At 39.4% G+C, this 27573-nt stretch overlaps 1 protein-coding gene across 10 annotated transcripts in view; it reads right to left on the bottom strand.

Moving 5' to 3' along the window:
• Positions 1 to 214: 214 nt before the first annotated feature.
• RGS7 (regulator of G protein signaling 7) overlaps positions 215 to 27573 on the bottom strand; it is a 421085-nt gene continuing 393726 nt past the window's right edge. For 3 of the 10 annotated variants that reach the window (XM_075126939.1, XM_075126940.1, XM_075126941.1), the window contains 3 exons: positions 20240 to 20426; positions 16807 to 16896; positions 215 to 693 (listed from right to left, as the gene is read on the bottom strand). In XM_075126939.1, the coding sequence (XP_074983040.1) occupies positions 442 to 693; positions 16807 to 16896; positions 20240 to 20426 (529 nt within the window). In that variant the 3' untranslated portion in view covers positions 215 to 441. The other 7 variants (XM_048843757.2, XM_048843756.2, XM_048843758.2 and 4 more) reach the window with 7 other exon arrangements.

Below are 27573 nucleotides of genomic sequence, written 5' to 3' on the forward strand. Positions count from 1 at the left end.
AAAGCACAAGCTGACTTGGCTTGGTTGATAGTTAGAAAAAAAACATTTTTTTACTTGTAAAATAGGTGGGTTTGATCTGGAGTGAGTTAATCAGCAAACGTGGAACTCCAGGATGCCATTTGAAAGTGCACTCAGAACTCCACTTTGAATAACTTTTCAAGATGGCTTTCTGTTTTTTGACTCAGCATTGAAATCCCAAATTTACCAAAGGAAAGAGATTCTGCATCTTTTAATGAAAGATAAAACAACAATATAAACATACACAAATTTACAGAGAAAGGATCAACTTTAATACATTTGGATTCAAAGGTGTTCTTTTTTAAATATGGTATAAAAATAAATGCAAGAAACATTAACAGAGAATATACAGACAACAGACAAAGACACAGGCTTTCTTTCTCAGTGTGAATACGTCAGTGAAATGGAACCTGCTGTGCTAATTTATTGTGCAATAAATGTGATGCCATATGTATATTTATTAGTATATGCATGTTTTTTTACATTTCTTCCAGTTTGTGAACTGACCGTATTTTTTAATAAACTGTGTCTAGCAGAAGCTTTTTTTTTCACTGTACTTGAGCTTGCAGAAAATAAAATGACACAGATCCAGCTTGATATGAAGGAGGAAGTGAGCAGACATTTTTCAAAATGGAGGCATCGAAAGGTTAGAGAGTCCCTCGGAGTCTGTAATGCCTTAGTATACACAAAAGAAAACAAGTCAGGTCCCTGCTCATGCAACATCTTGTTCTACTGTCCTCTGATTCAGGCAATCAGTGAGCTACAAAGTATGTATAATGATTTGAGTCTGCTTCCATGCTACAAGGATGATCCTTTTAGTAGGACTGCACTAGACTGGTTAACCTCTTTGAAGTGAGCGATTTCCCCTGAGGAAAAGATAAAAACAAAAAACAGAAAACAGAGGCATGATCACTGAAAGCCTGTTCATCAGCAAACACCTAGCAATTTGACAGTGATGTGGCAACATTATGGGGGCACCAATGGGAGCTAATGTCAAAACTTAAATTTGGAAACTGTTTTTGCTTTATACTTTGAAGACCTGCAGAAACCTGAATCAAAAACTGCCAACAGAGAGATTGTTTTGCATAATTATCCAGAAAATTATATACTACACAGTAACATCCAAAATGATCTGTTTGTGCTTAGCAGCAAGCCTATGGCTCAAAATAGCTTCAAGAAGGCTACTACAATACAGCATGCCTCAGAATGCATCAAGATGAATGTTCTGAACTGCAGTGATTCCAGACCAAGAAGTTACATAATCCACACTGAAGGGTGGCTAAGTGCAGAAGGCAGATTATACATTAAATACAAGTAAGAAAGCATCCTTCCTGTGAGCTAAGCTAAAGTTGTTGGTTTTTTTTGTGGGGCGGGAGGGGAGGAATATTCCTACTGTTTACAAGCATTGTACAGGTACATAACAGGTGCCCACGTGCACTGCTTTGAGGGCCCATGGATTCCATTTCATTACTTTGTTAATAATTCCTGCTGATATAAAGGTATATTTTGGCATCCTAACTAACCCTGGTAATAAGGTGGAATGAATGCCCCGAGGGATTGGATATAGGGTGCAGAAGAAGAAAATCTATAATGCAGCATAACTAGTGCCAGTCTGCTGCTACTCACAGAAGGAGCAAGCAGATTTCAGAGAGAATATGAAAAATGGGAAAAATCAAAACTTCAGACAAATTCTATATTTTTAACAGTAATTACAGGACAAACAAGCCTTTTTTTGTCCTGCCAGTGAAAAGCTATTTCTGTTATGTTTGCTGTTTTATTATTACTCAGCTGACTTACATAAATAGATCTGATGTTGATATCTATATTCATCATAAATTCAATTTTCCCCTTATATGGATTCATAACTCAACTGTAAACTCTTGCTGAAACATGATGCATCAGCATATCAACTGGAGTGGGTTTTCACAAAAATGAAATGCAATAACTCTTACATTTACAAGGACCAGAACTTTCAGTAGATCTGGATGCAATTTTTTCCCCCTACAAGCTATTTGTTTTTAACAGAACACAAACTGCCATGCTGGATTAGACCACTAGGCCATCAATATCCTGCCTCTGACAGTAAGGATAGTTGGTACTTCAGAAGAAGGCAAGTCTGCTCCCAACTACTCTCTCCTATCTCTACCTTCAGCCTCCTCACTCGCTCACCCATATCCCATTTTACAGTGCTTAAGCAGCATATGAAGCAACCATTTTATGCAACGCTTTCAATGCACATGTCCACTCTCACTGTTCCAGATTGCAGATTACATAAATTGGTCAGCAACTAAACTAATTTAGAAAATTTCTGCCAATAAACTACTTTAAAAAACAAACAAACATTTTTATATCTGAGTTACAAAATTATTTTGACAGGTTTCAGAGTAACAGCCGTGTTAGTCTGTATTTGCAAAAAGAAAAGGAGTACTTGTGGTACCTTAGAGACTAACCAATTTATTTGAGCATGAGCTTTCGTGAGCTACAGCTCACTTCATCGGATGCATACCGTGGAAACTGCAGCAGACTTTATATATACACAGAGAATATGAAACAATACTGTCCAGTGGGGTGGGAGGAGGTATTGTTTCATATTCTCTGTGTATATATAAAGTCTGCTGCAGTTTCCACGGTATGCATCCGATGAAGTGAGCTGTAGCTCACGAAAGCTCATGCTCAAATAAATTGGTTAGTCTCTAAGGTGCCACAAGTACTCCTTTTCTTTTTGAAAATTATTTTGTACTCATACATTCAGCATTTTCCTATTTTTAATATTTTTTGAGTGCTACAATTCATCTAAGATTGGGTTCCTAATATTTAAGCTTTAAACACATGATTAAGTTCTTTTCGGAATTGGGGCTGAAAGTTAAGCGGTCTCAAAGAAGTGACAAATCTGTCATTGCTCAATAATGAAATGAGTTTGTAATGAAATTTTAAGTCTCATGCTTATTTATTTATAATTATAATTCTCTTGGGTGAGTGATTATTCTGACTTTATTTGGGTGGGGTTTGTGTCTTTGTCCAGGATAAGCCTTGAGAAAAAAGTAGTTTTTCCCAAACTGCAATTTATAATCCATAACATTACATTGTTTTCACTACTTTTCTTTTTAAGGAGGTAAGGAATGTCATGTCAGTTGTATGATAATTAAATAGATAATTTAAGGAGAGATTTTAAAAGGAGTCTAAGAGAGTTCTGCACCCAACTCCCATTGAATTTCAGTAGCATTTGGGTAGCTAACTCCTTTAGGCTGATTTGAAAATCCCAGCGAAATACATAAGCCCATGCTTAACTTTGATTTTTATGAAATTATTCACATGCATAACGTTAAGTATGTATTTAAGTATAGGGATTGGTGCACGTGGGCTTTGCAACTTTCTGAATACATATTCATTCAGAAAATCTTGAGATAATGAAATCCCTTCTGTGAAGGGTGTGGGCTTCACTAGGACATTAATTTGAACAACAGTGCACGCTCCTGAACAAGGATCCAAGAAAACTACACAGATCAGCAATTATCAGCACTGTGAGAAAGCATTTGTTATGACATCAGACAACAGAAGATTCTTACTCAGTTTTTAGCTGCAAATACCATACTAGCACTAGGTTCTTGAAAGTTTCGAAGTTCGTGAACCATTCAATGAACTAATGCTAAGTTCTTATCCCTTTCCTCTTTGCCTGGTTTTGGGGAGGTATTTATGATATCTTGTAAAAATAATTTTGATTCAAAACCAGGCAAACAGTGGCAGTTTTGATTAAATTACTTTGAATTTTGAGACATGCACAATCCAATACATGCACTATTTTAAATTTGCTCCACAGATGCAGTAAGTGGTTATGTCCAGTTTTTAGTATTTACAAATTAGCTTTAAATTAAAACAGGACAGTTGAACATACTCTAGCTTCACACAACAACAAAGGTGAGTGATGGAAAAGACCCTCTATAGCTCCATCTTGCTCCCCTAGTATGTTTTCCAATCTTTTGGCCACTCTGGCTTTCAAATTTCCAAGCAATGGGGCTGCACTACTTCCCCAGGAAGACTATTCTACTGCTTAAAAATATGAAATGTGGCAATGGTAGCTGAACAGTGTGCATGAAACTTCACGTGTCCCATTCTAGAAGATCATAAGAGATCTACTTTACAAGAAAAATGTGGTTCTGGTCAGAAAAGAGGCTATTTAAACATGGCAGCTTCTTATTCAACAGATCTGCTTCCTTTGTGCATGTGGAATCATATCTATGCATTTTAGTGTGAAAACAAGATTTAACTACATTCATTTATATTAATATATGGAGCCTAAGCAGCTAAGAGAAAGTTGGATTGCATTCTGGCTCAGACATCGAACAAAACGAATAAGTTCCAGTTTGCAGAATCTTGACCTCAAGGTCTAGAAAGCTGTACACCTCAAATCCATTCTAAAGTGTACTTCTATTCTGAAAGCTGACTATTTTAAAAAAGCATGGTAGGGTTTTATATTTATTGCCTCTCAAGGATTTCCAGATGTGCTCAATTTACAAAAAAGTTGGTTTTTGTCTAGATGTCACCTCTCCTAAATCATCCAGTGAACAGACAGTCAAGTTGGGCTCTTTTTTTTCTTGTGCATCATCACATCACTGTAATAAAGATTCCGCAGGCCAAATTATGATCTAAGTGACACCTGTCCTTCTCCATTAAAAGTGCATGAACAGGTGTAACTGATTGGAATTTAGTAAACAATTCTGTAGATGAAGCACAAAAAGGAATAGAGTGCAGCTCGCTTGCTCTCTCTCAGGTATATTTACTCTTGGGGTGCTAACAGAAGTAAAAACAATAGAAAATTGTTTGAGTCACAACAATCAGCAGATAGGCTTCTGAATACTTACAGGCAACACAGCTGTTGAGTAACAAGATGATATTGGTACTTAGTTACTTTTCAGAGTAGTACTCTGAGGCCCATAGCTGAACTTTTCCAAAAGTAAGAGGATGTTCTAATCCAGCAATTTTGTCTGCACAGGTGTAGCAGAGAAGATATTGCCCTGCAATTGGGATCTGGATAACAATTACGGTATAATGGACATGCTAAATCAGAATCCAGCTCAAATGCTGTGTTGACTTTAGAAGGCTAACAGAACAGAGGGCAGAAGTATTGGCACAGTGAGCAGGTATGACTGAATACCCACAGGCAACAGATGTGTTGATTAAGGTGCTAATGTTTTATGTCAGGTTTCAGAGTCGCAGCCCTGTTAGTCTGTATCCTCAAAAAGAAAAGGAGGACTCATGGCACCTTTTATGTAGTCACTTTTCAGAGTACAAATGTACTTTAAAGTATACAGAGAAAATTACACAACCAGCTAAACCAAGTAGTTGAGCAATTTTAGGAATTATTTAGGGCCAGAAAGAAACATATAAAATCTTATCCAATTAAACTCCATATTAGAACTGAAGACACATTGACTTATTTACATAGTACCACACTAATGTCTCAAATAATTCACAAACATCCCAGGAACAATTTCAATAAAATACGTTACTGGTTTATACAAGCCAACATTAAAACTCCATATGGGCTGGGACTGAAACACATGGAAGAGGAATGGTAGAGGGACAGAAGAAGATACATGTTTAACCTTTAAAAAGGTTAATTCTCATCAGCCCAACAGCCCCTTTTTATGTTTTTTTTTTTCATTATTAGAGCAGATGCTGCTCAGTTGATTCAATATCTCTAGAGCTACTAGTAATAAAAACCCCAAGCGTCTAACTGTGTAACAGATGCACAATATGCACACTGGCGTGAACATAATGAGATCAAGAAATTTTACCATACCCTTTGCTCTCACAGTTATTCATCTGCTCATGTGTTGCACACATGTGGCATGCTGGCAACATGGCTGGTTTCAGCATGAGAAACTCCCAAGTGAAATCCCAGCTTTCTACAAATAAAGGCTTTATTTGTTCGGAGTAGGACATCTGGAGAGATCAAGGAGTGCAGACAGTAATACTCAAAGAAATACTTTGTAGGCTTTAGCCAGCCATTATTCCCCTTAATGTAACTTTCTGGGCCAAAAATCCTTCCCCATCTTCTACAGATGGCTGTGCCTGCAGTCGCACGGGTATGCTTCTGCTTCAAGAAATAGGAAGAAGCAAGATTTATAGAGCTTGTACAAGTATTTCTCACCACAACAGTGGTACCAAGGAGCCCAATAGGCTTTGTGTGTGTGTGTGTGTGGGGGGGGATTCAGACCAGGGTCAAAATTCTTCTTCCCTTCAACGTGTTGTAAGGATTTGCACTCCTGTGGCTAGGGAGAAGGACAATGTCTGATCATGGCCAAAGATGTGGCTCCATTCAGACCACCTCCAACGGAGGTGACTAATTGACAGAGTGAATAGAGGAGGAGCAAATGGGTCTTAGAGTAAGTGGCTTTCCTTGTTTTGCTATCTCCCCCCATTTTTCCACTGTCTCTCCCTCTTTATTCCTCCTTTTATTCATTAAAAGGTGACTCTTTCCTTCAATGAAACTTCAGGCCTTCCCTAGACTGAGACCTGGGAGAAAGGTTGACTTGCTTAACAGTTGACGTGTGGGGTAGAAAATAAATAAGGCTTAGAGGGTAAATTTTTCAAAAGCTGCCTACGTGACTTAGAAGCCGAAGGTCTCGTGAGAGTCAAATGCTCCTAAGTCACTTGCATACTTTTGAAAATTTTACCCAAGGTTTGTGTGTTAGTTTGAAATGGGACTGATTTGTGAAATGATTTTATTTTCTTCTGAGACTGCAGCAGTGACCAATGGGGTCAGAAAGAGGAGCCATCAAGTGTTATTGAAGCCTGGCACAACAGGAAGAGACAGAGACAGTGGCTACATAAGGGGAAGCACCTTTGAGGTGCTAGGTTCTAGTCATTTGTAACTCAAACCTACCCTGACAAATATGGTCCTGTTACTCTGTTTGGGCCAAATCCTGGAGCCTTACTCAGGCAAAACTTTACTAGGAATGGAGTAAGATATTGCTCGTTGTTTATTTTGGTTAATTGTTGGCAGAGCTGGGCAGGAAATGCTATGCATGATTTTGAAAATATTTCCTGTCCCAAATCAGGAAGAAAGTTGAAATCTTGAAAATCTTGAACCAATTAAAAAAAGGTTTGAGTCAATCAAAATGTTTTATTTCAATAACTGTGAAATGTTTTGTTTAGATTTTGACCATATTTTATTTTAAAATATTTTCATTTATATATGTATATATTTACAATCTTTAGCTTACATTTTGAAACAAAAAGTAATTTTGAATCAGAAAACCAGAATTTGTTGTTTAGAAAATGTCTGAATGGAATTTGTTGACAATTTGGGCATGTGGGGAGATGTCAAGAAATTCATAGAAACCAACACTTTCCCCTGAAAAGTTTCAGTTTTGGCGAATTGGTTAACTTGGTTTTCTAACAAAAAATGTTTCATTGAAAGATTCCTGAATAGCTCTAGCTGTTGGTAATAAACTAGTACATTTTAATTTTCAAAATTGGCTTCTGTGAAGACTGACTCCATAAGTCTAACTTAATAACCTCACATAGTTCTGTATTGGATTCATAATGTCCAATGATTGAGGTTCCATTAAGTTCCTTTCATTGTTACATATGAAATCTTACACGTTTGTGCACAAAGATCCCTTAAGAATGATAACATGAAGAATCAATTACCATTTTCACATCTATTGTCTAACATGATCCTAAAATGATTGGATGTAAAACCAACTCTAAGAACACACAAAGTCCATCACCCACTGATGGAAATAAGTGTGAAGGACAGTTTAAGCAATTTGAATTTCCTTCTGTATGCCACAATTTGACACGTCAATGCTAAGTGATATTTTGTTGAGCCATTGTGAAAATACGCTGTGTTTAATGGTCCCGAAATTTTACATCTCATGCATCAAATACTCTAATGTTTGCTCATTTGGCTGGAGATGATAACATTAAGGGACACTGGTAAATATGCCTATAAGGCAAGCAGGAGTGGATGTCTCAGGAGTGGATGTCTTTAGCACTGAGCCCTATAAACCTTTTCTGCTCAAGTCACTGGTTCACATCTCACCTAATAGGTAGTGAGTGAAGGTTACTATCATCTGATGGCTGCTTGGTATACTATATGAACTGAGTTTGGTGGTCTATTTGTTTCGTCGTGGATGTATATCCACATAACAAAACAAAAACCAATCTGCAACTTGTACACTTCTTGGCTGTCTCTGGAGTGAGGCAATATAACTCACTGGATGTGGAGATAAAACTAACCTATCACCTTAAAGACAATCTCTTCAGTTTTGACTTCAGGAACATTGAGCACAGCAGGGTGCAGGAAACTGGCACTGCCCATAAATGGAAAACATCCGTAAATAGGCTATCAGTCCAGCACCTTTCATGAATCCTAAATTTCTGTGAAAAGTTAAAAAACAGAAGTCATCCTTCAAGGACTTCTCTACTATACAGCCTCTTAGGTTTATCTCTGCTCCTTTACATAGCAACAAATGTATATAGATATTTCTTTTTGTTTCTACACTTAAATTTATTACCAGAGCTGACTGAAATTTCATGACTTAAGTTTTATATGATCTTTTTCATAAAATATTTGATGTTCAATGAAAACATCCCCCAAAGAATTTTGATTAGAAATTTCATAGAAAAATTGTTGCGATCCGATGGGTTTTTTACAGTCATTTTTTTTTAATTCCCACAAAAATGTGTCACAGGTGTTTCAGCCAGCTCTATTTATGATATCTGAAAGGAGATAGGATAGGATTTAAATACACTGTTGAAGTCCTACAAAAAGAGTGAACACAGATACGTTATTCCAGGGAACTTCTAGGCTGGCTTTGAAGGTGGAGGACTTTGACATTGCAATCAAACATGCAGCTGGCGAAGCCCTCAGACAGCACACTTATTGCTCACACACATCTGACATATTGCATTAAGGGGGACGTCAGGGGCAAGCCCAGCCAACTAAATCGAGGTAAAGGTGTTAACCTGCATCCACACTAAGGAAAGGTCATGGTTCTATATTGCGGTTAGTTAATACATATTAGCTAGCTTCAACCTAACCTCAGGCTCTTTTTCTGACCTAGTAAACCCCCTCCCTCTGTTGCATGGATTGTTCTATTTACTGGCAGCCAACTATCGCTTCCTTCCTCTCTGCTCAAGTTACAGTAAGTTTGTAGGTTTCAGAGTAACAGCCGTGTTAGTCTGTATTCGCAAAAAGAAAAGGAGTACTTGTGGCACCTTAGAGACTAACCAATTTATTTGAGCATGAGCTTTCGTGAGCTACAGCTCACTTCATCGGATGCATACCGTGGAAACTGCAGCAGACTTTAGTTTGCTATTACTCACTGCCCCAGTGAGCAATGTGGTGCTTTGCTTATAATTCCCCTCCACACAGACAGACTTCCCTCAATAGGCTGTAACCTTACAATCTACCTTGTCTAGGGAGTGTTACATTGTTGCATCTCCCCAGGAGCACATCAGAGAACAAGTCCTGACTCAGCCACAATTCCTCTCTTGCTCTGGGAGACAGAGTAAATTAGTTACTTATAGAATCCTAGGTTTAGAAGGGGCCAGAAGAGACATCTAGTCTGGCCCCCTGCCAAGATGCAGGATTTCTGTCTAAACCAAGGGTGGGCAAACTTTTTGGGCCGAGGGCCACATCTGGGTGGGGAAATTGTATGCAAGGCTGGGGCAGGGAGTTGGGGTGCGGGAGGGAGTGTGGAGTGTGGGAGGGGGTGCGGTGTGCGGGAACGGGCTCAGGGTCACGGATTGGGGCAGAGGAGGGGTGCGAGGTGTATGAGGGAGCTCAGGAAAGGGGATTGGGATGCAGGAAGGGTGTGGAGTGTGGGAGGGAGCTCAGGGCAGTGGGTTGGGGTGCAGGAAGGCTGCGAGGTGCAGGCAGGGAATTGGGGGGGGGGTGCAGGAGGCGTTCGGGCTCCGGCCTGGCGCCGCTTACCTAAAGCAGCTCCAGGGTGGCAGCGGCACGCACCGGGGCCAGGGCAGGCTCCCTGCCTGCCTGCCTGCCCTGGCCCCACGCTGTGCCGGGAAGTGGCCGGAATCACGTCCCTGCGTGGCCCCTGGGGGAGGGCTCTGCACACTGCCCTTGCCACGCCTCTAGGTGACCTCCCCTGAAGCTCCCATTGGCCGCGGTTCCCTGTTCCCGGCCAATGTGAGCTGGGGAGGTGGTGCCTGGAGGCAAGGGCAATGCATGAAGCACTCTGCGCCCCCGGCCCCCGGGGCCCCAGCGACGTGGTGCTGGCCGCTTCTGAGAATGGTGCGGGGCCTGCGGCCTCATTGCTATTTTTAGATCTCTAGCTCAAACGCTGTGAGCAGGAGTCTGTTTACTTGGGCTGGGAGGCTCTCTCCCAGCTGCTGGGCAGGCAAGTGGAGGTGGGAAGAGCCAAGGGTTCCCCCACTCTCTGATTCCTCTCCACCACCCTGCCTGCCCACGGGACTAGAATAGGGGTATCAGGCAAATAAAACCTGCTTTTCCCACAGTGGTCACATCATAATCTGAGCAGCTCCACAGGGGGATACAAAGGCATGCATGGCTGAGAAAGATTTGTGATAATCTTGCCTGTAGCTACTATTCCAAATCAGTGCACATGCCTCAACTGAACATCTACATGTCACTTCATTTTCGGTGTGCTGCAATGTATTTCTGCAGAGTTATTTGGGAGTTCTGAGTATACAAAAGCAAAATAAAGAGAAGAATTTTGCCTTTTTGCTATTCATTTCTATATACTCGTAAAACGTATTGTGATCAGTAATAAATGCTACATTTATATAGAAATCTTTTCACCATGCTATTATTGTGTCTATATAGTGCACACCTTTATGGCATCATTGATTGATATTGGTTTATAGTAGAGAATACCAGGAGGGTTATAATTTTGCAGCTATGAAGTTTATGTGGCAATATAAACATGCAGATATCTATAGCTCATCAATATTTGATAGCATGTAGTACATTTAGGATTTTCACAAAATGAACTGAATTACTGAGAGCTTTCTAGAAAGATTTTTTTTCCAGTCTCCAAGAAATACAAAATTGAATTTAGCTTTTCTGTCCTTTAATTTTTTTTCACTGTGTCACACGGCCAGAAAAATGAATCATTCTATTACAGAAATAACTATATTGTGTAATGAAGGGAAAGTCTCAAGAGAACTTTCTGATTTAGCAAATGCTTTTGCAGGCAAGTGTAACCCAGAGTGAGTCTCTCTCCCCCCCTCTATGGTTCTCTAAGTTGTTAGAGGGCCATGCTTTTAGCTTCAGAGTTCTGGGGTACAGCCCCACAAACAATCTAGCCAGGGTATTGTTATACAATTATATCAATTTGTAAACTGACGGGGTGCTGGTTTGCAAAATCCAGAAGTCCACTTTTCACTCTACCTGCCTTACTCACACTGAGTTGCACCTTGCTACTGAAGCAGTTACATTGAGATCAATTCATTGAAGTCACTGAACCTGCTTGAAGAGAAGGGTACTACTCACCTTGAGTAAAGATGGCAGAATCAGGCACCTGGGACTAGTTTCAAAAGGGGCATAGGTGCCTAAGCCTAACATTTAGACACCCTGGGTATTCACAGCACCTAAGTCCCCCTTGTGAATCAATCTAGCCCTCAGTCTTTATCTCAAGCAAAACTACCACAAAAGTCACTGAGAGTGAGGACATCAGAATTGTCCCCAACCGAGTCTTTATGGGGAAGTCCTCCTGGTTTCCAGTCCAGTCACGATCACTGATGTTCTGGGTGATGGGACTATGCCTAGAACTTTTTATGGCTAAATTTTCAAAGAGATGCCTTTGCTGGGCATGCAAACTATCCATGTGCATACACAAACAGGACATTGTACATATGAATATGGGCAGCTGGTGAGCAACTGAGTGCACAAGTACTCCCATTGGCAAGCAACAAGTCCAGATATGTCTGTGCTGTTACTGCTCAGTGTGTGCGCATGTGTACTACACAGTGGCAACTGAAGTGCCTGTGTTTGAATAGTTGGCCCTTTTTATGGCAGTAGACACAGCTGATAAGAGCAGGACCTCCCGTAAAAGTGTTGCTAAGTTGAGTTTTTCTGAGTAAAAAAGAGATATCACAGACGATAGAATCATGTCGCAAATACATAGCTCTCATTTGAGGGCCAATTCTGGGAGTTGCCAAGAGTCTGCTGTTTACAATGGGAGTTGAGGGTTTCGGCACCACACAGGAGATTTTCAGCACCTTGCAGAAATGGGCCTATCCGGAACCTTCTTACATCCTGGTAGTGGTGGGAGAAATAAGAAGAGTACTGATACTTTATTCCCACTCCCCAGTAACAAGCCAGCACAAAAAAAAAAAAAAAAAAAAAAAAGGACCAAATACCTATATATCAAGGCAAAATGCTAAACATATAGTTGGGAAGACTTTGTCACCCTCTTAAATTCTAGCCAACTACTCCGTTATTTCACCCATTCTTTCCTCACTTGCTCTCCTTTAGTGCTATATTCACCCCAAAATCTTTCCCCTGCCCAGACTCTCTTCCCCTTACATTCTTTCTTTTATGCTCCACCATTTTTTATTGTTCTTACCCTATCGCAGAATTGTTATTACTTAATGCAAATTTCCCAAATCATTCTGTGGCATCTACCTTGTTCTGGGGTACAGGGTGACAAAGTTCGAAAGACAAAAGTTATTAAAGGGAGTGGAGGAAAAGTGGAGATACATTTAGAGTGAGAATGAATACATTGCAGAAAAGTTAAAATTTACTTTGGGTAACATTCTTCAACAATTTACTGTGCATTAAATTTAACATTCTGGTTCATATTTTATCTGGGTTTTATCTATATATAGGACATTACATATTATATTATATATTATTATTTTATTATATATTAGCAGTGACAGCTAAATTTTCTTCTCAACAGCACTAGTCAGACTGAAATAATTTCATCTGCTCTGGGCCACCTTTGGTTCAAAACTCCCATAGTTATCCCAGTTATTGTAGGTTGCCACTTGTTGATTGGGAAAAGTTTAGCTCTCAAAAGTCACAGTATGTTGTAATTGTTCCCATGTTTTCTTTACTAGTACAGCCTTGATTATATAAGACATGAACTCCAATTAAACATCTCAGTGAAAGAAAGTATGAGTGTTATATTATAAAATTGTTTTATAGAACAATCTCTTTAGACAATACATAAATCACAGTGAAACATGCTGTGGCAACACCACCATGCAAAAAATAGGGGTTTTTGTTTCAAACTTTTTGTTTGTTTCATAGCTATTTATTTATTTTTAATGAGTTTTAGCTAACAACTTTTACCTGGACTTTCAGTGGCTTTGTCCCATTGAATCCAAATTAATTTCTGAATTTACAAAATAAGATACCCAATATGTATTACAGGAAACCTTTATCTATAATGAAACATCAAAAAATATATTGTTTTCTTTTAGCATGTGAGATACCCCCACAGCCTCATAGAACTTTGTTCTTTCAGTTCACTTGTTTCTTTTATGTTTAGCATAAAATAAATTTATTTTAAGGAGTTAAGAACTCATTATACAGGAGGCCGTTTATGAGAACTGCCCCTCCTCCCTTAGAAACTAAAAACAAAAACCATGATCTTTGCTGAAGCTCTTTATACTTTTCATTTCAACACACACAGCTCCATTAACTGATTGTCACAGCAAAAGCCACAACAAACACACACAGCAGCGTGAACTGCACAATTCAACAGACAATGCAGACAAACTTGAGTATAATCCAAGATCTTTCTACCTCTTTTCATAACAGGTTAGTGCTCGCCCTCAGTGTTGGTGTACAGTTTTTATGGCATGGAAAAATAGGGATGTTTCTGCCCTACAAAAATAAATGTGTTGAATGCTTTAGTTTGAACTTGTACAATGTCAAAAAAAAACCAAAGACTGGCACAAATAAAAATAATCCAGTAAGTGAGGACATCAGTGGAACTCATAGCTGGTGGTGGGAAAATGTGGATAGGAAATCCACCAACCTCCATTTTTACCTTGCTGGAACATCTTTCAAAAATAAATTCTTACTTTTCAGTGAATAAGGAACAGAGCAGAATTGAAGCATGTAGGCAGGAATTTTGGCTGCTTGTACTGTGTCACTGAAATGACATTCAAAGAAATCCCTAGTGCATCATAAGCATCAACTGCTCACAAGGCACCTTTGAACCTGAGAAGCATTATTAGGCTTGAGAGAAGTTGGGGACATTTGTTACAGGTTATTTCCCACCCCTTTCCATGCCCCATTATAAAATTGGCCAGACCCCATCTAGGACAAAATAGGAATAGCAAAAGGAAAGGAATCCAATGTATTAAAAAATACATCAAACATAGTATTTGGGGAGGCCATCTTAATGCCACTATATAAAGCCATGGTGCGACCACACCTTGAATACTGTGTGCAGTTCTGGTCACCCCATCTCAAAAAAAGTTATATTAGTATTGGAAAGATACAGAGAAGGGCAACAAAAATCAGTAGGGGGATGGAACAGCTTCCATATGGGGAGAGATTAAAAAGAGTGGCACTGTTCTGCTTAGAAAAAAGATGACTAAGGGGTGTGTGTGTGTATGACAGACATCTATAAAATCATGAATGGTGTGGAGAAAGTGAAGAGTGAAGTGTTATTTACCCCTTTATATAACACAAGAACCAGGGGTCACCCAATGAAATTAATAGGCAGCAGGTTTAAAACAAACGTAAGGAAGTACATCTTCACACAACGTGAAGTCAACCTGTGGAACTCATTGCCAGGGGCTGTTGTGAAGACCAAAATTATAACTGGGTTCAAAAAAGAATTAGAGGATAGATCCATCCATGGCTATTAGCCAGGAAGGTCAAGGACACAACTTATTTCTCCACATGTCCCTAAACCTCTGATTCCCAGAAGCTAGGACTGGACAACAGGGGATGGATCTTCTGATAATTGCCCTGTTCTGTTCATTCCCCCTGAAGTGTCTGGCACTGGCCACTGTCGGAAGACTGGATGCTGGGCTAGATGGACCCTGTATGTCTGTTCTTATGATGCACTAGGAAAAGTAACAGCATGAAGCAGGTTTCCAGATGTTCCTTTAGTTTAATAAAAAAATGAAGAGTGAATTAACTCCATTTTCTAGGGTGTATTTCATGTTCCTTAATGCAGACAGTATGGCTCTCACAGGTCCTTTCCTCCATTTATGGCAACAATAACAACCTGGTTTTCTCTGAGGTTAGTCAGTAAAAGGAGAGAGAGCTGGGGGAGAACTGTAATGAAAGCCTAGTACAAAGCTGCCATTTCTATGTAAAGTTGTAAACTTGCATGAATGCAAAACTTTATCTGCTGTCATACAGGAGTAAAGGTGAGGGATTAGGGTGGTGGTGGGGAGAAAGGTATTTCATCGATCAGGCTTATTAGTTTGCCAAGGTAACAAACTTACCACATTGCGTGTGAATTTCTCAAAAGATGTTCGACGATCCAGTGTGTTTTCCAACTTAAATTTAAAAAAGGGGGAAATAAAAAAAGGAAAAAGAAAAGAAAAGGGGAGAAAAAAGAAGAAGAGCAAGAAACAAATAGAGCAGAAAAGAAGGATGATGAAACAATGGACTGCAAAACAAAGCTCATGTACAAATCAAGAAGCAAAAGTAGGTATGAAGCTGCTAATGAATGCCTGTTATATAACAATGGACAGGCAAAGCAGTTATAATATTTGATTAAAAAAACATTTCTCAGGTGGATCAAACTGGTTTGATTAAAAAGAAAAACTGAAAATAAAAAAAATAATGAAGAGCATTTCTTGTGTCAATGAACTGAGATTTGCAAAACTTAAGGACTTCGCATACACAGTAGCAGCTCTCTGGAACTTTCAACATTTCTCCATATTGGATGTTCAGAAACTAACATTTGAAAAAAACCATACAGTACTTCCATATAATTTTTAGGTTTTCATTTTATGCACAGTTTAGTATTATCAAGATCATAACTAGCTTACTACTACTTCTACATAGGATAATGGGCGTGATTTTGCAAACAGTGTTCCCAACTGATTGCAATAGGATTTCAGAATTTGTGGTGGTTGCAGAATCAGACCCACTAATAACAAACAACAATTTCATTATAGACTTTTGCATCGGAAAATGTTTTGGAATTTCCTTGCATTCAGCACTTTGACCCCCTATCATGTAAGATGCTCCACACAGTGAGGGTTTGTCTGTGCCGAGCTCATTGCATAATCTGAACCTTAAAAAGCAAGGGTCATGTATCATGGTAAGATTTTTTGTTTGCCTGAGTATAACACGATCTTACATTCATATCAGATTCCTAACCTCATAAAAACTAGACATCTAATAACAGGGAGAGAAAGCGAAATCCTAGGATACTTTTAAAAAAATGAAATCAGAAGTTATTCATACCAGTGAGATCAATTTTAAACAAATTAGTAGGTTTTTTAAATAAAAATAAAGAAAAGGAGAATCATTATATTTGCAAATTTGCAAGACTATACTGCAGGCATTTTGTTTTATTTAACGTACTTGTAAACTACTTTTCAGTTTAAATTGCTTGGTAACAGAAAGAGTGCTACAATGTGAGATGTAAAAATAAAAATAGGTTTTGGGCTAATTTAACTTATTAAAACATACACACGTGCAGGATCCATTTATCAAACTACTGTATGTATGTGACACTCTAAATAAGCCAACCTGGTTACCTACCAGATATCCAGCAGCACTTGCACAGGGGAGAGAAATCCACGTATTGTAGCAAACATCACCACCACTGAGCACAGTGGCAACAAAAAGACAAGATGGACTAATACCTTTTTCTTGGCCTGTAGCAGCTCCTGGTAGGCACTGGATCGTATAAAACGAGGATAGGAATCACTTTTCATCAGTTTGTAAATGTGCTCCTAAAGAGAAAAGACATAAAATTTAAAAAATTGACATTTTGAATTAATGTTCTGAAAACAAGATGCAGTGGACTAAGATCAAAAAGATGCATAACAGAATATTTAATGCCATTATCGAGAGATAGTAGAGATACTAGAGATTATTATTCGTATATTTTTTATGGAAAGAGCACTCGCTGCAGTTCTAAAGTTAAGGCTGAATTGACTTTTGTACTTAAAGTAGAATCCACCACTTTGTCATGTGTGAAGAATACAGTGTACCTTCCCTTTAAATTACAGCACTCCTTCTGTATTCGAATGAATTTTCTGAGAATTTACAAGTACATCAGCTAAATAGACTCTTCAAAACTTCCATTATAGATAAATTTACTAAAATTTAATCCATGGGCTACACTTGAAGACATTGTATTTAGGGTTAAATTAGCCATTCTGTTAAACTCTACTCTGTAGTGATACCATGAGGGGTGCAGAGTCAAATGTGTCTTTAAATTTAATCTAATCTGGGACTGCAAACACTATTATGCACTGATTGTAACTGCATCACTTCACTATAGGGCAGCGTTAAAGTTGTTTGGATGCCTTAACTGTCCATTTCCATACCATAACATGTTTGGATTTATTTTAAATTGAACCTTAACTATTTCCTGGATCTGGTTTTCAGATAATTACAATATCCCTGTAATATGTTTATCTGAAAATTACTGATATGTACTCAGACATAAATCCAGTTTAATGTAGTTATCTGGTAATATTTATATATAGTAGTGTCCTGAGATCCCAGTCAAGATCATGCCCCATGAACTGGGTCACACGATCATACCCCAGGTACCGTTCAGATGCATGTGAAGTCATGCCCTGAAGAATTTACAAATATCTACAGAACAGAGGCCACTCTAGCTATAGGTATGCTAGGCAGCTTCCAAGGGCTGCAGATTTCTGGGCAGTTGCCCAGGGTAGTAGATTTGGCCTGGTCGCCCATCTGTTATGACAGAGGGGAGACTGGGCCAAACCTGAGTGGCGCAGGGGACAGCATACTAAAGTGTGCCTAGGGCAACAGATTGTGTTGAGCGGCCTCTGCTACAGAGAGAGAGAATGCTCAGAAATCAAATTCAAAGAATGCCCTAAAAACTGAAGGGCTAAAATGTAAAGTAGTCTAAGTCCATGAGTCTGTATTTGTTTTTATACAGCTGGGGTGGGAGGGTTTAAAAAACTCAATATGAATAGAAATATAGATTTGTAAACATTCAATGAAACCAGTTTATAAAATAACTTAAACTCTCTCTTGCAGTATAGGGGAAATGCTGGCACAACAACACTGACCTAGTGAATGAACCTGAAAATGAAACCCCTAACACTTTATACAGTGCAAGCTGAGTGAATGGAGGAAGTAAACAAAAAGGGGACAAAATGTAGGGTAGAAGTCGATCAAATTTTCAAAGTTCTTTCAGTTTTGATAATCTAATGCATTTATAATCTCTGAAAAGCGATCATGTAAAGAATAGTATCTTCTGACCCAACATGCTACCTTCATGCATTCAGAGTCAGATCTGGCCCCTTTAGTGAGTCTTTACACCATTTGATTTTTGTAAGCACAGCTAATGCAGCTAAGAGAGAACAAAGATGATTCTGTTCCTTCATCCACAGTATCAACAGAATTGGTTAACAATATTCAGCCAATTAAATCTTTGCAAACACCATTGCAAACAGCAGCCACGCAGAAGTGTCACGGAGAATAACTTAACCTGCAGAGCTTATTACTGGTAGTAATGCACAAGAACTAATGAACCCAGGTTGCTTCTCAGATTCCAGGTTAAGCTGGCAAAGCTGGAGTTAGAAAAAACATTTTTTTACTTGTAAATTGAACACATTAGATTTGGACTCTACAAGAGACAAATATGGAACCCCATGATGCCATTTTTATAGTGAGTCACTTACAGAGTAGAGCTGTATTTTAAACAAAAATAAAGTTATTTGTTTGATGCCCTAGAGGCTCTTCAACTCAAAACCTGGCAGACCATCACAAGCAGCAAATTCCAAAAGAAGGGGTCCTCTACTGAAAAAGTCTTTGCCACTTAAGCACCGTGGGTAAAGATCATAATGTTCAAGGCAGCACAGGTGGGTCCTATCCTGCTTGCTCTGAGTGAGAAGTGTTCACTGCCAGACTTAAATTATGCTGAACTGGATCAAAGGAAGGAGTTCTGATGGGAAAAAGCCCCTTTGCATAGAGACTGCATACTTCAGACCATACACAAATGGAAAAACTCTAGAAAGAAAATAAAGGAGTGTTGAACTTTCATACCCATTTTCAAAACTAGGATAATGGCAAGGAAGCTTGCTCTTCTTTAGCAATTGCAGTTTAAACATAGCTTTGCTTCCAGAGCTTCTGAAGTATTTAACTATGTAATTTATGTCTTTGTTTTCTGTGTACTGTACCATTAAATCTCTAAGGGTTCAGTGGAGGCAGACAACCATTGTGTGTTTAGTTTAATGCAGACTATTACAGAGGAGACATATATTGTGTGCTCTCTCGTGGAAATTTTGCTGTTTTGTGCTTTGCTATTCTCAATCTAAAACAAAGGCCACTCGGATTGGAGTTATCTGTTTGCTATGTGTATGGTACCATATTTCTTTATTAAAAAAACCTTAGGAAGTCATACTCAAACTGTCCTTCATTCGTAGAATATCACTCCTTGAAGAACAGTTCCTAGAAGCCTACCATGCTGTTCTGTGGATATTACTTTTACAATGAGATTTATAAGGTTCACTTGTACATAGGTCAGGATTCAGAAATAACCTCAGTACAAGTCTTTGTATTTATTTCTCCTGTGGGATAAACAGTCTTTCCTTGGAATAAACTTTTGCCTCCTATAAACGCTAATGAGAGTTATGAACATGCATCCAGAGGAAAACAGATTCCTCATTTTGATTAAGAAAAGTCCTTCAAGAGCAGATCCTGAGAGGCAGAAATTCATTTGATTTTCTGTAGCATTTTTTAATGCAACCGAGCAAAAGGATTAAGAAAACTGGTACCTGAAGAGAATTAGTTTCACTGTACCTATATTGCACTACACCCCCTGCTAGCAGGGCAAATTCGCACATCTGCAGAGGGCCAGCTTGAAGCCTTTGCACCACTACAGTCATCAAAATTGTGGCTCATATGACACTTTAGCAATGCATAGGTCTTAATCAAAGGAATGAGTTTCCCCCATACTGCATTGATACTGATATTTTTAGAAAAGTGAACACTATATTATATTTACCAAATATGTGTGTTTGTAAGAGTGTGCATCCAAGTGGCTGGTGCTATACCTCAGAAGTGCCTGGATGAAGATCATGTACTGACCTGAGCATCTTCAAATGTGTATCTTCCTGGGTCCTTCACATTCTGTGTGGTTTTGTCATAACTTTTGGAATCAAGATTGATGGCACTGGGAGCTCCTGGAGCAAGAAACTCCTGCCAGATTTCCTGGACTCGAGCAGGTACTTCACGATTAGGTCTCTTCTTCAAATCTTCAACTGCTAACCAGAACCTATGGTAAAATATGGCAACTTGAATTCTAAGGTTAATTTCTTTCCTAGGTTCTGGTTTAATCAGCCTCTCATGGCCTTTTCTCATTAGTATAGTTTTTAATGACATAAAAACTGCTTTACAGACATCACAGAAACAATACACAACAATGAGCAAAGTGATAGCCATGAATTTTGTGTTAGGATTATATAGCTTCTGTATAGGAATTGCCATACTGGCTCAGACCAGTGGTCTATCTAGTCCAGTATCTTATATTAAACAGTGGCCAGTATCAGCTGCTTCACTGGAAGGTGCAAGAAATCCTACAGGGTAATCTGCTCACAGGGAAATTTCTGCCTAACCCCCATCAGACAGAGGTTGCCTTGAAGAATGAAGATTTATAGAATCATAGAGATGTAGGGTTAGAAGGGACCTCAAGACACCTGTGCTGAGGCAGAACCAAATATACCTAGACCACCCTGAGAGGTTTTTGTCCAACCAGTAATGGGGATTCCAGAAACTGCCTTGGAAGCCTATTTCAGAGCTTAACTATCCTGATGGTTAGAAAGTTTTTCCGACTATCTAAATTTAATTGCCCTTGCTACAGACTAAGCCCATTACTTGTTGTCCTACCTTCAGTGGACATGGAGAACAATTGATCACCGTCCTCTTTATAGCAGTCCTTAACATATTTGAAGACTGTTATCAGGTCCCCCCAGTCTTCTTTCTTAAGACTAATTATGCCCAGTTTTTTAAACCTTTTTTTGATAGGTCAGGGTTTTTAAACCCTTTATCATGTTTGTTGCTTTCCTCTGGACTCATTCCAATTTTCCCATATGTTTCTTAAAGTGTGGCACCTAGAATTGGACATAGTACTCGAGCTGAGGCTGCTGATTAGAGAGAGATAGTTATCTCCTATGTCTTACCTACGACACTCCTGTCAATACACCCTAGCATACTAGCCTTTTTCACAGCTACATTAGGTTGTTGGCTCATATTCAATTTGTGATCCACTATAATCCCAAGATCCTTTTCAGCAGTACTACTAACAAGCCAGTTATTACCCATTTTGTAGTTGTGCATTTGAGTTTTCCTTCCTAAGGGTAGTACTTTGCACTTGTCTTAACTGAATTTCATCTTGTTGATTACAGACCGATTCTCCAATTTGTCAAGGTTCTTTTGAATTTTAACCCTGTCCTCCGAAGTGCTTGCAACCTCTCCCAGCTTGGTGTCATCTGAAAATTTTATAAGCATACACTTCACTCCGTTTTTCAAGTCATTAATGAAAATATGGAATGGTACTGGACCCAGGACAGACCATTGTGGGACCCCACTAGATAGCCCTCCCAGTTTGACAGCAAATTTTTGATGACAAGTCTTTGAGTATGGCCTTTCAACCAGTTTTGCGCCCACCTTATAGTAATTTCATCTAGACCACATTTCCCTAATTTGCTTGTGAGAATGTCATGTGGGATTGTGTCAAAAGCCTTACTAAAATCAAGATACATCACATCTACTGCTTCCTCCCTATTCACTAGGCCAGACCTCTTGCTATCCATATAAAGGTCTAATCTTCTTTTGAATCCTGCTAAGCCTCAGCTGTATTTTGTGGCTGTGAACTGTGCACGCTAATTGCATATCATCTGAAAATGTATTTCCTTTTATCAGCTTTAAATTTGCCCCCTTTCAATTTCATTGTCTGTCCCTTGACCTGGTATTTTGAGCAACTGTAAATAGTAGTGCCCAATCTAGCCAATCTTGCTATACAGAGCACACACATTTCAGGAGGCCATGTAAGGTTATGTGTGGGACCATGGTATGTTTTTTTCCCGCCATAAAATATCACTAAAAAGGCCTTGACCAAATGTGATCAGAACTGTGCTACCTGGAATCACAATTATACAGTTATTACTATTAGGATACTAGCATGATTACCTTGATCACTGTATTATAATCACTATTTGGTTGTCCACAGACTGTACAACACAGTTAACATATAAGATCCCTTTTCTGGGAATCCTGCTAGAAAAACTAGACTTAAACATGGTGTAGTTAACTTGCACAGTTTTATTCTCAGAGAAGACAGGACCCAAGGACACTACTATGTGGTTTCTGCCATCTTGGAGGAGCCAGATGCAATATAGTCTTCCAATGTGATGTCAACATGGTTGGTCTAATAACATAGAGAAGCTGGAACTCAGTTGATATTGACTGTGCTCTGGCTTGGACTTCACATGATGAGAACATGATTTGGGAATATGGTTAAAACGTGGTATTGTCCTGACTACAGTGCAAGACCAAGGCATGTTTTCACTGTGTTGAGGAACTATTGTGTTTTACCCAGGTCTCCCAAGAAGTCAGAAATAACACTGCATACTTACAGGTCTAGTAAGGCTGCTGCATAAACACAGTAAAGCAAAGCAAATAAACAGAACATCACCTTATGAAACAGTTCTTTCACTTCAGACAGTTTACCTGCTTGGAAGCAATTAGTCTCTCACAGTCCCCCTATTCAACTGGCTTAACTCTGAGAAATGGTAGGCAGGGTGGTCACATGAGCCCAGTACTTCTTTGTAGCAGGGGAGTGAGATAAAGATAGGTCCCTTCCCCAGTCACCTGTTCTGTCTCACCTCTCCTTTTTGTCTGGTCAGAAGCCTAAAAGGGCACTTGATAACCTCATTCAGCGGCTTAGTTTGTTATGGCTTTCCTTCAACTTGACTTTCAACTGCCTAATACCAGCCTCTATCTTTTGAGATATCTATTTTAGGTACCTATATGGCCTCCATTAGTGTAATATCTGAGTGCCTCACAATCTTTTACTGTATTTATCTTCACAGCACCCCTATGATGGAAGGGAGTGCTATTATCCCCATTTTACAGATGGGGAACTGAGGTATAGGAAGACTAAGGCCTAGATCCTCAAAAGATATTTAATTTATTTGAGCATAAGCTTTCGTGAGCTACAGCTCACTTCATCGAATATTCGATGAAGTGAGCTGTAGTTCACGAAAGCTTATGCTCAAATAAATTTGTTAGTCTCTAAGGTGCCACAAGTCCTCCTTTTCTTTTTGCGGATACAGACTAACGCGGCTGCTACTCTGAAACAAGGTATTTAGGTACCTAAATTGCTTTGAGGATCTGGTGCTCAGTGATTTGCCCAAGATCACACAGGGAGTCTGTGTCAGAACAGGCGCTTAAAACCCAAATCTCTGAAGTCCTAGGTTAGTGCCCTAACCACTGAACCACCAAAATCTGATAGTCTTACTGTATTTGGTCTGTAATTTTGAAAGCAATGCACCTAGAACAGTGTTCTTCTTACACGAGCTTAACAACTGCACAGCACACAGACTAATTCAGCTGACCCAGTAAATAATTCTGTCGAGTTTGGGTAACCTGCTTTGTTGTTTTAAACTGCTTTAGATATTTACATTTCAGAGGGTATGTCCTGCAGTGCAAGGCCCACTTCAGTGCACCTACTGGGATTGGCTGATTATTCATGTGTACAGAAGGTAGGTAAAGAGCAGAGAAATGAAAGAGGGAAGATGTTCTTTGTAACCACAGCCATTTTCAGTTAGTCTGACCCAGACATCCATTAGGATCTATCCTAGGACAGTGATCTGGTTTATTCCTTCTTGCCATCACCAATATTTCTGGGAGCCCCACAAATAAACCCAGGATGCTATTTTGCAGGTAAACCATTGCCTTTACGCTGTGGTACAGACGGTGATGGAAAAATAGGCGGGAGATAAACTGAACTACTTTGGAGGAACATGTAGCTTCTAGCATGGAAAAGAAAGGCAATCCAGACCCATCTTTATCAAGGTGAGCACAAACTCCTCACTGGTAGGTTAATTTTTATTTTACATGTCTAACATTAGTATTCCAAAAACCCAACAGAAACCGTGAGACTGTAATTGTAGAAACCTCTTTTAAAATGGAAAAAAAAAAAATGCGCTGAGATGCTGTCTAGGGAGATTACTTCACTGCAGACACACATTTTAATCTGCTTACTGAGCTTTCAAAACCAAATGTATGCCCTCTTCCCACAGAAGAGCCAAGCATTAAGGCCACCGCCTTGTGTGTGCACAGTCATTTTGCCAGCTATCACACAGGAAATCAATAGCAGAGCCAGGGTTGGAACACAGAGCTGCAGGGTCCCTGTGCACTGCCTTAAACACAAGAGAACATCCTTTCTTTTCTTACAGCCCTCTTTCTCAATCACGGTCTCTCCAGTGCACTGGATAAAGCAAGGGTTCTGTAGAACAAGTAGTATGTAAACATGCAATTAAATACCATCATCATGCATACACATAAGGGGACAAATTAAGACTGCCTGGGAAGTGACATACATAGAATTAACACCAGCTAATGGAAGAACCCTAACTAGAACTCACAGGCTCACTCTTCCTCACTCCCAATGCAATACAACCACCCATGGGCCAAAGCTACTGGAGCATTCCTATATCTGGAGCTTTAGCTTTGTGCCTATCATGTGGGGAGCTCTGTAGGACTGCAACATAGTGGAGTTGGCATGTAGGTAGCTTTATGGAGCTGGGTGGAACATTTGGAGGTTTTAGCAGCAAGCGCCTAACAAGCTCCACTGAGCACGTGCACCTTTGTAACTCTGTCATGGGGACAGAAAAAACCCTATCTCTGGCACCTAGGCTCACCCCTTTTCCAAATACCAAGTCTTGCTCCAAAACAAGGAGGCGCTAAAGCTCTTCAAGGGAATGGTTGGAAAAAATGTTAACATTGGCCAAACTACCTATTAATCCTTAGCCTTATTCTCCCTTTTGCTGAAATATTCCAAAAATTCATTCTGAGGCAGAGAGCAAGCATGGAAAATTTTCAGTCAGAGAGATTAAAGTTTGACACCTTTATTAGCAACTGAAAACAGGAGTTAATAGAAAGTGTTAGGCAATCTTAACTGTAGGTTGCTACAAGCTCTGCCTGTTATACCTTTCAACAAAGGCCAGTAACTATTCTCCATTGTCTGTTAACTGCAGAACTAGTGTCCCACTGGCATTTCAGATAAATATATTTAAATACATAAAAACATTTTAAAATAATCTACAACAATGATTAATAATAAATAGCAACAAGAAAAACAAGAAAAACAAGGTGAGGTCTAAAGGGAAAAAAATCAATCAAAACCAATATGCCTATCTCCTGTATCATTCCCTCTTCCACCAATCAAATCATTTTATTGTGGTATAATTAAACTACAATATGTGCATATATTCTTTCAGATAAAGTAAACAAAAGTATGACCATTCAGACATAAGGCTGATATAGTCTGTGTTTCACACCACTGAGCTGTATACAATTATTTGACTTATTTATTGAAAGGATGAATCTGAAGCGTCTATCCCTGGTGCTAGACATTTTTACAACAAGTACGGTGTGTGATTACAAAAATAAACCCCACACAAAATTCCAGTGCACACTGGCTTGCTGAAACTAGAATATTTGTCCAGCATGCTAACCCCATATCTGACCACTCTCTAACCCCCGCTTCCCCCCCCCCATATATACACACTACCAAGCACCCAGAACTCTTCTCTCCCTCGAGCTTTCCAGCATCTTAAGAAGTTAACAAATCCAAGGTCTATCTGATCAAGGAGAAGGGCACATTTCAGTAGATGCCCTGCCACTTTTCCTTCCTTTTTAACCCTTTGGACTGTTTTTAGCACAAGTACCTCTGTTGAGCACACAGCTGCTGCAGTATCACATAGGGAGAAAGATGGTCTGTCATCTAGGCAAGACTCAAAACCATTTAGGTCTTTATAGTTTGAAATCAATAACAACCTCCACCTGGAAACTAATAGGCAGACAACATATAAATACTCACTGTTCAGAGACCTCAGTGATACATAGACATGGCAAGGATCACATAAGGAGAGAGGCTGGCATTTTCAAGGGAGACTAAGGAAGTTAGGTGTCTAACTCTCATATTTCAATGGGAACGAAGTGCCTCAATCCCATGAGCTCCTTTGAATATCCCACAGTGCCTGGACAACCAACTGATCTAGGCAGTACTGGATCACACTAAAACTTACAGACAGCCCCCCAACCTGAAGCAAATACTCTCCAGCAACCACATACCACACAACAACAAAAACTCTAACCAGGAACCTATCCTTGCAACAAAGTCCGATGCCAACTCTATCCACATATTTATTCAAGTGACACCATCATAGGACCTAATCACATTAGCCATGCCATCAAGGGCTCGTTCACCTGCACATCTACCAATGTGATATACAGCATTATGTGCCAGCAATGCCTCTCTGCCATGAACATTGGCCAAACCGGACAGTCTCTATGCAAAAGAAGAAATGGACACAAATCTGACATCAGGAATCATAACATTCAAAAACCGGTAGGAGAACGCTTCAACCTCTCTGGCCACTCAGTAAAAGATTTAAGGGTGGTAATTTTGCAACAGAAAAGCTTCAAAAACAGACTCCAACGAGAAACTGCTGAGCTTGAATTAATATGCAAACTAGATACCATTAACTTGGGTTTGAATAGAGACTGGGAGTGTCTGGGTCATTACACATTTTGAATCTATTTCCTTACGTTAAGTATCCTCATACCTTCTTGTCAACTGTCTAAATGGGCCATTTTGATTATCACTACAGAAGTTTTTTTTTCTCCTGCTGATAATAGCTCATCTTAACTAATTAGCCTCTCACAGTTTGTATGGCAACTTCCACCTTCTCTGTATGTATATATATATCTTCTTACTATATGTTCCATTTTATGCATCCGATGAAGTGGGCTGTAGCCCACGAAAGCTTATGCTCTAATAAATTTGTTAGTCTCTAAGGTGCCACAAGTACTCCTGTTCTTTTTGCGGATACAGACTAACATGGCTGCTATTCTGAAACCTTTAAAATATAGTTCTTTGCTTCCTAACAGGAGCTAGGAACTTTGCAAAAATGATACTCTCATCTCTTGTGTTACTGTAATATTTGGCTTCCCAGTGAACCAAGCATAAAGCAGTGCTTCCAAAAGGACTTGCTCTCAGTAGATGATTACTAAGCAGGGTGTAATAGTATCCACTTGATGCATGGAGGAGCAGTTCTGTGAGCCTTCTGAGTTAAATGTTCCACTCAGAATCCCATGTCCTGTACTGAAGCTACAGTACTAACACCCCTGAGCAG

This window comes from Caretta caretta, chromosome 3, assembly GCF_965140235.1.
Source record: "Caretta caretta isolate rCarCar2 chromosome 3, rCarCar1.hap1, whole genome shotgun sequence".
Taxonomy (NCBI): Eukaryota; Metazoa; Chordata; order Testudines; family Cheloniidae; genus Caretta; species Caretta caretta.